The following is an 18,334-nucleotide window of genomic DNA, read 5'->3' as shown; positions in this document are numbered from 1 at the left end:
GGTAGTTTAAAAAATACATTGTCTTTCATCTCTGTATGTGCATGTGTGAGTGTGCATGTGTGAGTGTGCGTGTGAGTGTGAGTGTGCGTGTGAGTGTGTGAGTGTGCGTGTGAGTGTGCGTGTGAGTGTGAGTGTGTGCGTGTGAGTGTGCGTCTGAGTGTGAGTCTGAGTGTGCATGTGAGTCTGAGTGTGAGTGTGCATGTGAGTCTGAGTGTGAGTGTGCGTGTGAGTCTGAGTGTGCGTGTGAGTGTGAGTCTGAGTGTGCGTGTGAGTCTGAGTCTGAGTGTGAGTGAGTCAGTGTGCGTGTGAGTGTGCGTGTGAGTCTGAGTGTGCGTGTGAGTCTGAGTGTGCGTGTGAGTCTGAGTCTGAGTGTGCATGTGTGAGTGTGCGTGTGTGAGTGTGCGTGTGAGTGTGAGTGTGCGTGTGAGTCTGAGTGTGCGTGTGAGTGTGTGTGTGAGTGTGAGTCTGAGTGTGCGTGTGAGTCTGAGTCTGAGTGTGAGTGAGTCAGTGTGTGTGTGAGTGTGCGTGTGAGTCTGAGTCTGAGTGTGCGTGTGAGTCTGAGTGTGCGTGTGAGTCTGAGTGTGCGTGTGAGTCTGAGTCTGAGTGTGCGTGTGAGTCTGAGTGTGCGTGTGAGTGTGCGTGTGAGTCTGAGTCTGAGTGTGAGTGAGTCAGTGTGCGTGTGAGTCTGAGTCTGAGTGTGCGTGTGAGTCTGAGTGTGCGTGTGAGTCTGAGTGTGCGTGTGAGTGTGAGTGTGCGTGTGAGTCTGAGTGTGCGTGTGAGTGTGTGTGTGAGTCTGAGTGTGAGTGTGAGTGTGCGTGTGAGTCTGAGTCTGAGTGTGAGTGTGAGTGAGTCAGTGTGCGTGTGAGTCTGAGTGTGCGTGTGAGTCTGAGTCTGAGTGTGCGTGTGAGTCTGAGTGTGCGTGTGAGTCTGAGTGTGCGTGTGAGTCTGAGTGTGCGTGTGAGTGTGCGTGTGTGAGTCTGAGTGTGAGTCTGAGTGTGCGTGTGAGTCTGAGTGTGCGTGAGTCTGAGTCTGAGTGTGAGTGTGCGTGTGTGAGTGTGCGTGTGAGTCTGAGTGTGCGTGTGAGTGTGACTGTGCGTGTGAGTCTGAGTGTGTGAGTCTGAGTGTGTGAGTGTGTGTGAAAGTGTGTGAGTCTGAGTGTGTGAAAGTGTGTGAGTCTGAGTGTGTGAAAGTGTGTGAGTCTGAGTGTGTGAAAGTGTGTGAGTCTGAGTGTGTGTGAAAGTGTGTGAGTCTGAGTGTGTGTGAAAGTGTGTGAGTCTGAGTGTGTGTGAAAGTGTGTGAGTCTGAGTGTGTGTGAAAGTGTGTGAGTCTGAGTGTGAGTGAAAGTGTGTGAGTCTGTGTGTCTGTTCTTATGTGTGTGCGTGTGTGTGTGTGTTCCGCTGCTGCAGGACCTTGATGCGCTCACCTCGGGGCGAGAAGCCATTCTGTGGGGGGGCGGAGCCTGGGGGAGCGGCCAATCCGTGCGGGGGGCGGACCCGAGGCGAGGCGAGCGTCCAATCCGTGCGGGGGGAGGAGCCGAGGCGAGCGGCCAATCCGTGCAGGGGGGCGGGGCCATGGCGAGCCCAGTGGCCAATCAGCTTTGTGTCACCGTAAGGACACAATTTTGGAGCAAGACAGACAGACAGACAGACTAAGGCAATTATATATATGGATGTTGGTGATATAACCAAGGGGTAGTTTAAAAAATACATTGTCTTTCATCTCTGTATGTGCATGTGTGAGTGTGCATGTGTGAGTGTGCGTGTGAGTGTGCGTGTGAGTGTGTGAGTGTGCGTGTGAGTGTGCGTGTGCGTCTGAGTGTGCGTGTGCGTCTGAGTGTGCGTGTGAGTCTGAGTGTGCGTGTGAGTCTGAGTCTGAGTGTGCGTGTGAGTCTGAGTGTGCATGTGAGTCTGAGTCTGAGTGTGCGTGTGAGTCTGAGTGTGCGTGTGAGTCTGAGTGTGCGTGTGAGTCTGAGTGTGCGTGTGAGTGTGCGTGTGAGTCTGAGTGTGCGTGTGCGTCTGAGTCTGAGTGTGCGTGTGCGTGAGTCTGAGTGTGAGTGTGCATGTGTGAGTGTGCGTGTGAGTCTGAGTGTGAGTCTGAGTGTGTGAGTCTGAGTGTGTGAGTAAGTGTGTGTGAAAGTGTGTGAGTCTGAGTGTGTGTGAAAGTGTTTGAGTCTGAGTGTGAGTGAAAGTGTGGGAGTCTGTGTGTCTGTTCTTATGTGTGTGCGTGTGTGTGTGTGTTCCGCCGCTGCAGGACCTTGATGCGCTCACCTCGGGGCGAGAAGCCATTCCGTGGGGGGCGGAGCCTGGGGGAGCGGCCAATCCGTGCGGGGGGCGGACCCGAGGCGAGGCGAGCGGCCAATCCGTGCGGGGGGGAGGAGCCGAGGCGAGCAGCCAATCCGTGCAGGGGGGCGGGGTCATGGCGAGCCCAGTGGCCAATCAGCTTTGTGTCACCGTAAGGACACAATTTTGGAGCAAGACAGACAGACAGACAGACAGACTAAGGCAATTATATATATGGATGTTGGTGATATAACCAAGGGGTAGTTTAAAAAATACATTGTCTTTCATCTCTGGCAGAGGATGAAAAAAAAGATGGAGTGTTGATTTCAACTGCCCCGACCCTTCTCTCCTGTGACATCAACTGTCGGGGGAAAGTCAGGAAGCTTCCATACACATGAAAATAGTTGGTCAGTCTCGTTAGCAGATTAATGTAACCTTCACCTAATCCGTATCTATTTAGTGCCATAATCTAAACTATTTTCTAATATATTTGCATTAAAAATTGCCTAGAATTACCCAACTACACTAACTGCTATTTGTATTTCTTTTTCACTTTCTTTTTGATGGTGCTTTGTGTGGCAGGGTGGTGGACAACAGCTATTGCGCTCCTAACACTGAAAACACCAATTGCATCATGTATTGTAAAGTGAATAATGTCTTAGGTCTTTTTTTAAATATTGTGTCATGTGAATAGTATTGTATTGTAATGTTTGCTTATGTAATGTATATCTTTAGTAGGGTTATAGGTAGGAATGTAGTGCATGATATCATAATATAGTAATGTAAGGTATGGCAGTATTGTGTACAGGCCAGACTGTGGGGCAGGAAACTGTTAAATGTTGCTAATGTGATGGGTCAATGTTTGTGCTGTTCTGTGGAGGAGGGTGGATTCTGCCCATCAACAGACAGTAGGTTCCGAAGCAATTAAGTGTTTAAGGACTAGCCAACCATGGGCAGGGTGAAGTGAAAGGGAAAGTGACAATTCATTTTAGAAGAGACAATGAAGACCTAGTGATAGAATGTGAGGGATGTGTAATCAGACGGCCATGAAGGTCGAATACAGTGGGTGATTTGTGATAGTGAAGGAGAGGAGACTGAAGGCAAGATAGCATGAACCTCGAGTGTGGACAGAGACACAGTGTGTGAACGGCGTTGAAACTAGAACACTGATCCTCAAACAGAATGGCCCCAGACGATAGGAGCCGAAGTATGGAACGCTGGCAACCGGGCCCCTTACCAACAAGGTAATGGGTGATCTTTACGTGCACAAGAGTCTAGTGGCTGGGCCTTTTAACCGTCAAGGTACCCTGGGACTTTAACTGGCGTGTGAACCTAGTCAACCAACAGAGTGGTTTCCTGCTAAACATCTGCGAGTGCAAGGCTTTATGTGTGTGAAGCACTGGTAATTAAAAATTAACTTTTAATAAATAACATTAAAATATTAGAAAAATCCTGACAAAGATATCACAAGGTAGTTAACACAACGTGCAAATTGGATGTGTAGAAAATGGACTCACAGGAGTTATTATAAATTCATTCACAGTCCTACCGGTCCAATCATATTCATCCAAATGAATTAAAGTGACATTGTGCAAAACCGTTGGACTCCCGTAATTGCACTTTTGCCCTCTGAGTATTACTCTTTTGGAAAGTGGCTACGTGCAAATTGATAAATAACCTCAGGTCCTAAAAACACTGATATCGGAGAGGGAAAATAAACGGTTTAAGTGATACTAGCGCTCAAAAGTGCAAATAGTGCAGTCAATGGTGGCAGTGGGATCTATGCTCACCGTCCACCCCACTGCTTCACCAATGATACAGGTGTCACCTTACAGAATTCGGGGGGGGGGGGGGGGCCACTCACAAAGCACCACACAATACCCCTTAGGTAACACTAATAACTCAACGTCCTCCTTCCTGACACGTTTCCTCAAAAGCGATTCATCAGGGGAAAGGGAGGCTGTGCTGTCAGAGGCATGTTGAGCTGAAAATGAAAAACCACGGCTTTACTTTGATGTGTACTAGAGGAAACTTGATGTGGGACTGTATAAAGGAACGGTGACCATCACAGTGTGTGTTGTAACGCTGAGCTGGGTTTCGCTGGTACTCACTGGCCCAGATAGAGCTCAAGCAGCAGAGAGGAAAGTTGAACTTAGTCTGATAATGTTGTGCAAAACTGTAATGTGCTGGAAGATATGTTCCCGCTATCTGGAATTTGAAGTTGTGACAGAGAATGAACCATACAGTAAAGAGTTGTTTAAAGTAGACTGTTGGTCTCCATGCGAGTTTGAGTCGTCATTTGGTCCTGCCCAGCCGGCATCAGTGGCAATATGTAGCCTGAAGGGGTCTCCAACCGGCACGGACGAAGTCCACACACCCAGCCTGGACCAGTCCTTTCATGTAGTGTGTCGGGGAGTCTGGAGTCAATCCCTCGCCCACGACTATTCCCACTTTGCCACTCTACATAGGCATGTTGGGATACTAAAACGATGAGTCATCAGGGGCAGAAGCTACAGTCATTGTCTCTGCCTCTGCCCCTTTCATGAAACTAAGCGTCATCAGTAATACTCGTTTAGGGGTCTGGGCTCATCCCTGCGTGCTGTGTACTGTGCGATGTGCAGTGTGCAGAGATCAGCGCCAACCCCACAAAATGACTCTCTGGATCACCCCTTTAGGACTAGTTTCCTTTTTCATGGCTGTTTTAGTATGCAGTAGGACAACTGAGATACCAAAAAAAAAAAATCAACATTTTAAGTAAACAAAAATAGCAAAATGTAATTTTTTTCACAATGTGAAATTCTGAAACTAGACGAAATCATCACATAAGCTTCTTCTCACAACCAAAACAAGTTTTTACATAGGAACTTTATTTCATACATTTCTCAGAGAAGTGAGTTTGACAACAAAATTCTGACATCAGTAGCCTCACATGTGGTCCAAGGTCCACTAACGGGTTGTACCAGTGGAAAGATCTTCATTACTTAAGGCTATGTACCCTCTGTACAGCATCAATTAGGTGTGCATAAAAGAAGGGTCGATTCATGATTTAGGATGATGAGATTAATGTGTTATCACAATCTATATGTCTAGATGTTCCACATTTCAATTCAACACACCAGTGGTAGAAACATTGTAAAAACTAAAATCATAGAAAAGCAACTGGTCTCTTTATTTACAAACTAGACATATCCTCGGTCTTGCCCGCCGTTATTCACAAAGTACATTTAATTTGCATTGAAAAGAAACAAATAGACATTTTTTTTCTTTAAAGAAAAATCCATTTTTTTCTATTTATAGCATAAATATCATATAAATCTTTTTATTATTACAATAAGGCCTTTAATCTTTAGATCTCGTAATATTCAACACAGTCGGGTTGTTTTTTTACGCCAAGTCAACCACTGGCACAAAGTCCTTAGATCTCTGGATCGGTTTGTGATATTTTCAGGGCCCAATAGGGAAATATAAGAAAAGTTGACCCTGTTTTACCTACATTTTTAGAACGTCCATTGACCTTTTTTTTTTTTTGCTGGGTAAAGGGCATTTGCAAATTTTGTATATAGTTCAATACTTTAAAAAAAAAAAAGAGAGGAATTCAAAATCCCAGATATCTATTTTGTCCATTCATTCTGTGCTGGAAAAGGAGCGTGACGTAAAACTGGTGCGCCTGTCTAGCACAGAAGGGTTTCATTGCTCTTTTTTTTTTATTAGTTTTTTTTAAGATCAATACAAAAAATAATTCATTGTAAATATAATATATATTTATATATTTATACATATATTGAATATATTTACATTTATATCCAACAGCAATAATGCTGCATATGTGCTCTGGTGAAGGATGGAAGGGGGCTAGGGTGCTGGAATATATTTTCTCATAATATTACAAAATTAACAAGAAAGGCAGGGAAATAAGTGTATCAGCCTCGAGTCCTTAGAAATCCATCGGGGAGCAACTGCGTCGCTGGCTTTGCCATGCCGGATGTAGCTTCGAACCAGGCACATTCTTCCTGCTGTCTCTTTGCATTCATTATCCACTTGGGGTTCACTCTTCTTACCAGCTGTTGCACACCCCATGGTTTTGCAAAGAGAAAACCAGTGGATTCTGCCCTGTGTTCTCTTCCCACCACGTGTGTCCACTTTCACAGAAAGGTCCACATTCTTTGGCGTTCTGCAGAATGAGTCAGTGCTATTGGTAGTGCTCTTCAGAGCGGAACTGCAGAACGCAAGGTGCCTCATGTATTTACGCTGCCATTTACATTTTGGAGTTTGGGGAGGCAGGGTTCATGTGGCAAGGGGTCGGGAGAAAAAACAGAATCGTCACCGGATGAGGAAGCAGAACACGACGAGTCAGGAAAACTTGGAGAATATTGCTCCAAAGGGACACTGAGGTCGAGGTATTCCTGCAATAGGAGATTGGAAAATTACATTAATACTCATATAACTTACAATAAGCATTCGAACAAAGAGTAAAACCTTTGTAAGATGACCACCCAACGTTATAATAAAAAGTGGTTTTCTTGAAGAAGATGGCCATTATTCATAATATTTGGTGGAATAGAAAACTTGTCAGCTGTAGTAAGATCTAGTTTTATGAGGTTTCACTGTTTCTCCTTTCTACTGACCTCGTTGCTGGTTAGCGTGAGTATTCGGTCCAAGTCCTCCACCAGCTGTTTGAAAGTAGGCCTATGGGAAGGAATGGCGTGCCAACAGTCCCTCATCATCATGTACCTACGGAGAAGAGGGTGCACCATTGTGAGGTCTGGAAGTCAGACAACACACTCCACATGGACATAGTATACATCCTTAGACCGATAAATTATCTGCATGTGCCAAGGAGGGTAATGTATTAGGATAAGATAATCATTGAGCCTACAAAGTTTAGTAAAATGATATACAAGGAAGACTGATATAGCAGATATAACTGGCTTTCGGCTTAACAACCACCATTAATCAGGATGATTTACTAGAAGACAGACTGACAGCACAAAAGATAAAAAGAAACTTTTTAGAACCACATGGGGAAATGTTTAAGCGACTTCTTGGCTGGATTATCAGACACGAGACTGAATACAAGAGTAATATAGTCTCTGTATGTTATGTAGACAGATGTCAATGTGAGACCCTACCTGCAATGGTTATTTACAATCTAAAAGTTAGCATATTGATCACCAGTCTATAACTATGACCTCAGCCCACAATTAAGTCACTTTTGTCATCCCTTTATCACATTAATCTCATGCAAAAGGGAGCAGAAGTGCATGGCTCATTTGAACCTGTAGTGCCGGCGTCTCTGCAGAAACGCAGACTTACTCACCGTCCCAGCCGGGTCACGGCCTCCCCCGCACAGCCACGTGTGCTGCTGCCTCCTTCCCTTCCCAGGCCCTTTACATGCAGCACAGGGTTTCTGGGAGTGCACTAGAATGCGCACGCGCACAACTGCCTTCCTCTTATTGGGCCGGTGTGTCATTTCCGGGAAATGCCTTTCAGCCAATGGCTGAGAGGCACTGTGTATTTAAGGCACCCTCTCATTACGGGAGGTGCCTGCGCAACACATTCAGTTAGTCAGTATTCCAGTCTGCTAGCTAGTTGTCAGGTCCTGTTATCCCTGTTTCTGTCTCCTGCACCCGAGTCTGCCTTCCCATACCTGCCTATCCCTGCTGTGTCAACCATTCCTGTCCATATTCGTCAGTTCAGCCTACCTCAGACATCCCGCCTATTCCTGAGTCAGACACCTGTCCGGAGGTCAGCTGCGTCTCGGTCACTACACTGGGAGTGGTACCTGGCGTCTGTCTCGTGGTGGGCACTTAGTTAAGCCCCTCCCACTAAAGGGTAAGCCCGGGTTCCCTTTGTGGTCCAGTGGATCCACTTCTACTCCTGCTTGCCGCTTCACCATTCCCGGCGGTTAGTGTTACAGAAGCTCACAAGCTCCAATGCAAGTTGCCAACAGAGATCCCATATTGGTCCTTTCATATACACCAAAGGCATCCTTTAGGCTCCTGTAGGTTCGGGTTGCCTAGTGAGATTACAATCATCATAGTTATATGCCTGGGTATAAGAGTGGCTCCTCATTATGCTGTCTGCCATTGGCTCACATGGCAGACAGCATAATGCAAGTAGTATCAGATACTACTTGATGGCATTTTACGGCACCATGCATTTGGGTGAAAATAGTAACTGCCACCAATCAATGCATGGCAGGTGCAGATGGTCTATGCAGCCAAAAAAAAAATGGCAAAAATTTCAGAATGTAGTCACAGCCCTATATCACGGACTTTTGAAGGACATCAGGAGGACTCCAATGGAATAATAAGGGCTATGCAATGTTCTCTGTACACCGAATGGCTAATGAAGACTGAGACTCACCGTAGATGCCTCACAGATGTAGATATTTAATGGATAGGTTGACTAAGGGCACAGCTACCCAGTACATTACATGTTTTTAGTTCACTAAATCAAGATCAAGAACAGCATATGGGTTTTATTAGTTGACAAGCGATGGCGCCTTGGATGAAATTTGCCAAAGACATCTGCTCTTCGGAGAGGTCACCGACCTCCTGGACACCAATGCTTCCGGACCAAAAAATAGGATCAAAGAGAAATGGTGCTACCCGGAGGATGGTATGAATAATTGTTTTCATAAGTAGTAAAACTGGATCTCTATGATCAAAATCAGATCTGTAAAAATCAGTGTTGTAATGGATATCGCAGCACGTGTCATATGAAGATATACTTTGCTATAATCTATGTCACTAATTAGTGTCATATAAAACAGGAACTGAATGATAAATTGACAAAACAAGAACACCGTATATTTTCTTATCACATCCCCACTTACAGTTCATTGGTGCAGTTGGCCGGTTTGTCCATGCGATGACCCTCTTTCAGTAGCTTGAAGAGTTCCTCAACGGGAATTCCTGGATATGGAGAACCTCCCAGGGTAAAAATCTCCCACATTAGCACACCAAATGACCAGCTATAGACAAAAGGAGAAATGCCTTAATAAAACATAACAATGATTCCCTGTTCATTCCATGGTCCTTAAAACAGAAACATTTTAACCTCAATGTATATATTTTGGGGGTCCCTTACAAGTTGTATATTTATTGGATGTCAAGACTCTATACATCTTAAAAGGAAACCGGTCACCAGATTTTGGCTTTCTAAACTAAAACTAGCATCTTAAGCAGCACCTATGCTGCATTCCATAAAGGTGCACGTTACCCCCTGACCCCACAAATACCTTTATAAAATCTCCCACCCTGTATGTAAATTGTCCGGTCTGGTCCGGTCTGGGCGTCCTAATCTGCACTTCCTGTCCCTCCTTTTGCAGTTCTCCTGTGCCGATTGACGTGGATGATGCCTCGAACGCCAACCATGTAGGCAGGCAAAATCTCGTGCCTGCACAGACATATTCCTGGTTTGCGGAGGCACACTTCGATCTGTCCTATTGCAGGCAGAGCTGAAAACATAGGTGCGCCTGCGTGAACCGACGAGTTCTCTTTGCAGGCACGAGATTTTGCCCGGTGATGTGGGTGACGTCACCTGCTTCATCCACATTGCCGGGCAAAATCTTGCGCCTGTGCAGATAGGGAATATGGAGATTTTACCTGCCTATGTGGATGGCGTCCGAGTGTCATCCACGTCAATCAGCACAGGAGGAGGGCGAAAGAAGAGACAGGAGGTGCAGATTAGGACACCCATCAGACCAGACAATTTACATACAGGGTGGGAGATTATATAAAAGTATTTTTGGGGTCTACAGGGGGGTTCAGGGTGTAATGTGTACCTTCATGGAATGCAGCACAAACGCTGCTTAAGATACTAGTTTTAGTTCAGAAAGTCAAAATCTGGCGACAGGTTGCCTTTAAGTGCCTCTATGATAGAAACCTCTGATGAGTTGATCGTTCAGACACTCCGTCATGCCACAACATTTCAAGTCTTTGATCGTGTAAAATTGACGGTATTCTCCTTTGCCCTTACACAAACCCCGGGGAACACTCCCATTTTTATCATTAAAAGAACAAGTACTGTAAGTCTAAAGCTATTTTAATAATAAAAACTAGAAGCTGCATGTCAATTCTGTCTGCATTTTTGTAGCATTTTTTCATTATTCAAAGCAATGAGAAACATTTGCAGTGCAAAAACCATGCAAATAGGCAACTGCTGCACTTTTACTGTGTTTGTGGTGAATAAAACTAACTTTACTATACATGCACTGTAGACAAACTAAAAATGCAGCCAAAAAAAAAACCACAGCAAAAACGCAGAAAAAACTGCTTTTTGAAAGCAGTTTTTTTACTGCGAACAGAGTAGGTTTTGGCTGCAGCAAAAACACGTGTGAACGTAGCCTAAGGCTGTGCATACACATCGCATTTTTTCATTGCAAATATGTCACAAAACCTAAAGCTTTTTCCTGATTGCAGTAAAGTGAATAAGAATCCTGAAGTCTCATGCACATGTTGAGTTCTTTCTCATTGCAGATTTAAAGGGAACCTGTCATCAGATTTGGTGACTATAAGCTGCGGCCACCACCAGTGAGCTCTTATATACACCATTCCAGAATACTGTACACAGGAGCCCAGGCTGCACTGTATAACGTAGAAAAAAACCATTTTTATAGTACTCACCTAAGGGGCGGTCTGGTCTGATGGGTGTCGCTGCTCTCCGGTCCATCGCCTCCCCTCTGCTGCAATCTCCGTCCTCCTTCTACCCAGCCCAGTGTGGATGACGCATCTACGTCATCAACATAGGCTGATACTGCGGTCCTGTGCAAGCGCACTTTGATCTGCCCTGCAGAAGGCAGATCAAAGTACTATAATGCACAGGCACGAGGAAAGGTTAAAGACCGCCAGTGCATGCACACTAAAATACTTTGATCTGCCCTGAGCAGGGGAGATCAAAGTGCGCCTGGGCAGGACCTCAATGCTGGCCTGTGTGGATGATGTAGGATGCATCATGCACACAGGCCTCAAAAGAAGGAGGATGGAGATTGCCGCAGAGAGGAGCCGCCAGACCAGAGAGCAGCGACGCTCATCGGACCGGACTGCCCCTTAGGTGAGCATTATAAAAGTGTTTTTTATGGTATACAGAGCGGCCTGGGCTCTTATATACAGTATTCTCGAATGCTGTATATAAGAGCTCACTGGTGTTGGCCGCAGCTTATAGTTGCCAAATCTAGTGACAGGTTCCCTTTAAATCTACAGCATTTAAATTCTTTCAGCATTTTTGCTTTAGATTTACCCCATATTAATGAAAAGGGAAAAAATTGCTCCAAAAAAGTGGGGAAAAACGTATCAAAAAAGTGCATGTTTGCTGATATGTTTTTCCTGTCAAGAAATGCAGAAATTTTTGCACCAAATACTTAACGTGTGCACAGACCCCAAAGCTTCAACAACCCAATGGACAGCATGTTACACTTACACATCGCTCTGATGAGTGTAAACCCGATCAAAAAGTGCTTCAGGTGCCATCCATTTTACAGGAAGTCGGCCCTGGATGGAGAAAAGAAATACAATAATTTACTATTGAAGATGATGAAAAATAAATAACCATTGTTGTCGGTCAGAGGTTCTCTTCACATCAACTTTGTGTCCGGTTACATTATTTGTAAAGTAACATCAAGAAAAGCACAGTCTGCAACTCTATTTAATCAGAAACCCAAACAAAATGTAAAAAACCTAATGACAATCCAATGTAATCCTTCATACCTTGCATGAGTGAACAGAACCTACGTTTCACCCATAAAGGGGTTATCTGGGACCCATCCTTGGGTTTCACCTGCGCTGCTCACTTCTGCACTGGATTCCAGTCATTTGAATAGGTCATGTGAACTATACCTGCCAAGTGTTCTCACGTCCGGGTAAGTATGTGTAAACATTACATCGGCACCGATGTGGAAGTGAGTGGAACCGGACAATATCGGATCAGTGGGGCGCCCTACGGCATCATCGAACTAATTGGCCATGGCGCTATGAAAAGCACTACACCCTATTTGTTGTTCACAAGGCAGCACGCCATACATTAACTTGACAAATCTTCTCATGTCCCGAAAGGTATGTGTAAACAAGACAACATTGGCACCGATGTGGAAGTCAGTGGAACCGAATAATATCGGATCAGTGGGGCACCCTGCAGCATTATAGGACTAATTTGTCTGTGGCACTATGGCAAGCACCACATTCTGTTTATTGTTCATGATGCAGAGCTCCATACATTTACTTGCCAATTTTTCTCATGTCCCGATAAGTATGTGTAAACACGAAAACATTGGCAATATCAGATCAATGGTGCACCCTGTAGCATCATCGGACTAAATTGGTCGTGACGCTATGGCAAGTACCATACCCTGTTTGAAATGTATGGAGCTCTGCCTGGGAAACAACATTGTGAATGTAACTCGTATTGAGTAGGACTAAGCTAGAAAGATCTGCAGTACAAGGTACAGACACAACTAAATGTATGAGAGACAGTGTTTGGGAACAATAAAGGAAAGGAGGTGCTCCCCTAGCAACTGATTAGTGGGATGACGTGTGTTAAGGCCGCTTTACACGCTGCGACATCGCTAAAGCAATCTCGTTGGGGTCATGGAATTTGTGACGCACATCCGGCCGCGTTAGCGATGTCGTTGCGTGTGACACCTATGAGCGATTTTGAACCTTCACAAAAACGTTCAAAATCGCTCATCGGTGACATGGGGGTCCATTTCCAATTATCGTTGCAGCTGCAGGTACGATGTTGCTCGTCGTTCTTGCGGCAGCACACATTGCTATGTGTGACACCGCAGGAACGAGGAACCTCACCTTACCTGCGGTCGCCGGCAATGCGGAAGGAAGAAGATGGGCGAGATTTTACGTCCCACTCATCTCCGCCCCTCCGCTTCTATTGGGTGGCCGCTTAGTGACGTCGCTATGACGCCGAACGAACCGCCCCCCTTAGAAAGGAGGCGGTTCGGCGGTCACAGCGACGTCGCTAGGCAGGTAAGTAGTGTGACGGGTCCGCGCGATTTTGTACGCCACGGGCAGCGATTTGCCCGTGATGCACAAACGATGGGGGTGGGAACGCACGCTAGCAATCTCGCTAGCGAGATCGCAGCATGTAAAGCGGCCTTTAGGCTCCGACCTGATATTCTTGGTCTACTGTAAGGATAGGTCATTAATATTAGCATCCTAAAAAAACAACAACATTTAAGTACAAGGCAAATTGAAGAAACACTTTTACCCTGCTGCATAACTTACATTTGTTGTTTTCTTATAATAATCTATATTGTTCACATCTCTTGCCAGACCAAAGTCAGCAATCTTCATGACGTTGCTCTCAGTAACCAGCACGTTCCTAGCAGCAAGGTCCCGGTGTATGCACTTTGGAGGGAAAAAAAAAAAAAAAAAAGAGCACATCATAAAATTACCATATGAGTGTCTGTCTATACAACAATGACATCAGATATCAATAATTCAACTTCTATTCTACGATACTAGACTAAGTAAATATGGAAATGGGTGGGAACCCAACCCTTAAAAGGACATATTTACAGTAGAAGGGGAACATGTCTCCACCAAATGTAAACTGATGGCTTTTACCATTCACTTTTATGAAAATGACAAATTACTACAATCAATATGTAGAGGGTCGCGCATGCGCACCCATTTCTGCATTCCCGGTGGCAGAGGTGGTACCCGCATGCATCATTTTCTTCCCCTTTAATATACAAGATCCTTCCTGACTAGTTCTGAAAAACCATTCATTTATGACTAAGCACAGAGATATATAGTTTGTCTAAGAGAACAGATGACAATTACACATTATTAAAGTAATAACTGTACTCTGCCAGCAGTCTCCTAATACAAAACTGAGTAGCCATGAAAAGAGAGTACGCCCAGTGCAGTTATCGCCCTTTATTATACCTTCTGTGACGCCAAGTATTCCATGCCCCTGGCCAGCTGATAAGTGCACGATACCAAGTCTTTGAAAGTCATCTGCTCTCCGGGTACCCGATTAATGTCATACGAGTACTCCATCTCCACCGGTCGCCGGGCTCGGAGGTATTCTCGCAGATTCCCCTTAGCAGCATATTCTACGATTACATACAGGGTGCCTGCGAAGACATAGCATTGTGGATTCAGTATGATGTGTAATATATGTATACTAAACACACAAACATGGACCATTAAAGCAGAGTGCAAGGTGTCTAATAACTGAGAAGTTCACCAATAAGTACCTACTCTGCATTTGGAAAAGGCAGACAGGCGCTATCCTCACTAATTACCATGTATGCTAATAACAGGACCAGGGGAAAGCTGAAAGGCTGCCGGAGTCTCCGCTCTATTCCGAAAGCTTCATGTATTTAGTGCTTACAGCCGGGGGCCATTATAGGGTGTCCTCCTCTTATGTCCTGCAGGGCGTTCTTTCTCTTTCACCCGCTAGTGACCTGACCAAACTAATGACCTGCAACAAGTCCTTTCATTACTAGTGACAAAATTAAAGCCCTTTTGTTCCTAAAAAGCCACTTACCTCCCTGGGTGCATGCTCCCAGCAAGTTTATGATGTTCTTATGCTTTCCAATCATTTTCATCATCTCCATCTCCGAGACCAGGTCCGCCAGGTCTTTCTCAGTAGCATCATCTGCAAGGGTTAAGATAGGCACGCAGGGGTTATTGTAATACAGAGGCTTTCTGATAATCAGATTCACAATTATACAATTATTTCTATATTCCTCATATGCAAATGATGGAAAAATTCAAACAAAAATTTCAAAATTGGCCAGCAGTATGGCAATTTCTCCAAGGAGTACCAGGAATCGTTTTTCGACACAGCAATGCCAGGCTGCATATTGCTGGTACTGCTGTGGGAGGTTTAACCATCAACTGGTGAGGTGGGATTTTTGTCACGCAACTGGTGATATGGGGCTTCCTATACCCCAGTGTTTAGAAATCTCTAATTTTTACAGAAAATGCAAAGATCACATTTGTTTTAATAGTTTTCTTATTGGTGATTGATTACACATGAGTAGAGTTGAGCGGATTGCTAATAATCCGGGTCCGGTGGATCCGTCGCGGGTTGCCCCAGAAGTCCGGATCCGATCCGGAATCTGGCCCAATGTAAGTCAATGGGGGAGCGGATCCGGGAGGAGAGAGGAGAAAAAAAATCCCGAACCCGGATCGTGCAGCCGGATTCCCGGATCCGGGTCGGATCCGGATTGGACGCTGAAACCGTGCGGATCCGGACTTTTACAGTTCGGGTCCGCTCAACACTACACATGTGTATACCAAATTTTTGACACCCCCAATGGATGGAAGCTAGTGAGACATGTATCCTCATACCAGCATTTTTCAATGAATGCCAGCTGAAAAAAAATTCCCTGGGGTGTGGCAAACCTCACCTCACCAGTTGAGGGTTAAAGTGCCCCCGTGGCCTGCAGTGTCTCCGGACTTGTCTCCCATTAAGCACATATGGGCCAGTAATTACAACGGAAGCTGCCAGCTGCGGATCTTGATGATTTGCGTCACAAGTGCATTCAGAATGCGAGAACATTCTTCAGACATCCATTAATAACATAATTGATAGCAGCCAAGGCGTGTTTGGGAATTTCAGCGAGTGGCACGCATACTTTATGCTCAATAAGTTGAGATATTCTGAAAATGTTATCTACGTTGCAGTAGATGGCATTTCAGGATTTGGTTTGTAGGTACAACTAATTTGTCACAAAAACAATGCTTTTTACTTCTCTTGTTTACTGGCTGGGCATTCTTAAAGATGACAGTCTGGAGGACTATTTATTGGGCATACTTGTATTATCGGGGACTGTTAAAGAGTAGATGTAGCTGGGATGAGTTGGTGGGCGGGAGATAAGATAGTGGGCATGACCACCCGAGCTTAGTTAACATTAATTCTTAAGTTCACATAGGCAAGGAGTTGTTTATAATAGAAGCCGGGGTCTGAGGGTAGGATCCCCAGACAGGCGGGTGCAGAGGGGCTTGCTTAGTGGCATATTTGGTAGGTGTGGACTGTTGGGCCATGCCCCCCAAAATAGGTATCATGCCTACCAGTTAAGTCGCAAGTATGCCGCTTCGCCCCCCTCTGCATACCCCGTCTGGGGGTTTTATGGCCAGACGCCTGTTTCTATTATAAACAACTCCATGCCTACGTGGACTTAAGAATTAATGTTAACTAAGCTCAGGCGGTCACTACCACTATCTCATCTCCTGTCCACTAACTTTTGGTCCCCAATAATACAAGTATGCCTATCTATTGATATAAAAATGTAGAACCCAAATTGGAAACTGGATGGATCCCATCGTAGTTTGATACGGTGCATTCGAATTTGTTGGGATCGAATTGAAAATCGATATATTATCCAAGTTATGGCTCCACTAAATACAGATGCTATCATAGTTGTGTGAACTGAGCCTTTGGACAAGTTAGTGAAATACTGGGGGATCATGAATGAAAGCGCCTGTTTTAATCTGGAACAAGTAAAGTCGGCCATACACTTTAGGCAGCCATTGGCAAAACGCTCACTCATGCATGCAGACTGATTGTCTGTGTGTTCTGAATAGGAAGACAGGAGTAAATCATGAACAGACATCACTAGTATTTTCCCTGGGAAAAATCATTAATTGACAGTTGGTGTTCATAAAGCTCTATGGAAAACTGTACTGGTCACTTCAGGAGAACTTTCTGTAGAATATCTGTCTCCGCCTCTAGCTCTTCCCCTTCTCCATAGAATTTTAAAAGTACCAACTGTCACCTATCTCAGGGATGGCAAAATCTGTCTTCAATGAAGACAAATTTTTTTTTTTTACCCCTGAATTGAGAAAGAAAAAAATCAATCCAGGAGGAAAAAGAAGCAACGTTGTCTGATCAGATATATTATAAAGCTGCTTATTTTCATGTGTAGTATTAATTTATTAAATAAATGTAAGAACATACTCAGATTGTTCGTGTCGTTCATCTGGAGTCATGTATTTCTTTACATTTTCAATGTTAATAATAATTTAAAAAAATATTTTTTTACACCCAATGTCCAAATCATCATTTAGTACATTATTATAACATTTTAATACTTCTCACCAATAGTCATGTTTATATATGTTTAAGATTTAGAAGGGTCATTTAAAAAAAAAAATAAAAAATAAAAATAATAATCCATGCAGCTAGGTAGCAAAAGTTTAAAGCTTTGATGAGAGGGTAGGGCAAAAAAAAAATAACTTTCAGACAGGATTTAATGGAAAAAGTCAGTCACAAGACCCAGGGATCACACTAAGGCATAGTGGCAAAAAGGATTGCATAATTCAAAGCAGCGAGGCTGTAAATTACAAGTCTTTCCATAGATCCAGTCTTTAAATCACAGAGAGGGGCAGCAACACTGACAGAGCTGCTGATTTATCTATAGGGTCAGGAATGTGACCTGGCATCCCCCACCGAGAGGGGAAAAAGCATTAATCCCCACCCTTTTACCTTTCAGCATCTTCACAGCAACAGTCACAGATTCCTTGGGCCGATCTTTATCAATCCCAAGAGCCTCAGCCATGACCACTTGTCCAAAACAGCCCTCACCAAGGGGTTTACCCAGCGTCAGCCTATAGATTTAAAAAAAAACAAAAAAAAAACAAAAACAAAAAAACCCCAACTTAAATTCATACATTTTGGCAATAAAATACAGTAATACAAAATAATGAATTGAAAAAAAAAATCTGTAAAATAGTTGATAAAACATTTATATCAACCAAGATAATTAATAATATAAATAATAATAATAAGTTTTATTTCTATAGCACCAACATATTCCGCAGCGCTTTACAATTAAGAGGGGACATGTACAGACAATATGAGCCAATACAAAATAACAAAATTAAGATACCAGGAGGAGTGAGGGCCCTGCTCGTAAGCTTAAAGCCTATGAGGAAATAGGGGAGACACAAAAGGTGAATGGGGGGGAGAAAAGCTTGTTTATATAATATATATATATATATATATAATATATTATATATATATATATATATATATATATATATATAAGAATAGAAAAAAAATCTACAATTATTTGCAAATAGTAT

At 44.0% G+C, this 18,334-nt stretch overlaps 1 protein-coding gene across 5 annotated transcripts in view; it reads right to left on the bottom strand.

Moving 5' to 3' along the window:
• Positions 1-5,126: 5,126 nt before the first annotated feature.
• The window catches only part of FGFR2 (fibroblast growth factor receptor 2), a 131,754-nt gene continuing 118,546 nt past the window's right edge, over positions 5,127-18,334 (bottom strand). For all 5 annotated transcript variants that reach the window (XM_075348641.1, XM_075348643.1, XM_075348642.1 and 2 more), the window contains 8 exons: positions 17,736-17,857; positions 14,790-14,900; positions 14,183-14,373; positions 13,517-13,639; positions 11,703-11,773; positions 9,118-9,255; positions 6,905-7,010; positions 5,127-6,682 (listed from right to left, as the gene is read on the bottom strand). In XM_075348641.1, the coding sequence (XP_075204756.1) occupies positions 6,515-6,682; positions 6,905-7,010; positions 9,118-9,255; positions 11,703-11,773; positions 13,517-13,639; positions 14,183-14,373; positions 14,790-14,900; positions 17,736-17,857 (1,030 nt within the window). In that variant the 3' untranslated portion in view covers positions 5,127-6,514. The remainder of the gene's footprint in view (positions 6,683-6,904; positions 7,011-9,117; positions 9,256-11,702; positions 11,774-13,516; positions 13,640-14,182; positions 14,374-14,789; positions 14,901-17,735; positions 17,858-18,334) is intronic.

Source organism: Anomaloglossus baeobatrachus, chromosome 5, assembly GCF_048569485.1.
Source record: "Anomaloglossus baeobatrachus isolate aAnoBae1 chromosome 5, aAnoBae1.hap1, whole genome shotgun sequence".
Taxonomy (NCBI): domain Eukaryota; kingdom Metazoa; phylum Chordata; class Amphibia; order Anura; family Aromobatidae; genus Anomaloglossus; species Anomaloglossus baeobatrachus.
This window is presented reverse-complemented; position numbering and strand designations above follow the sequence as displayed.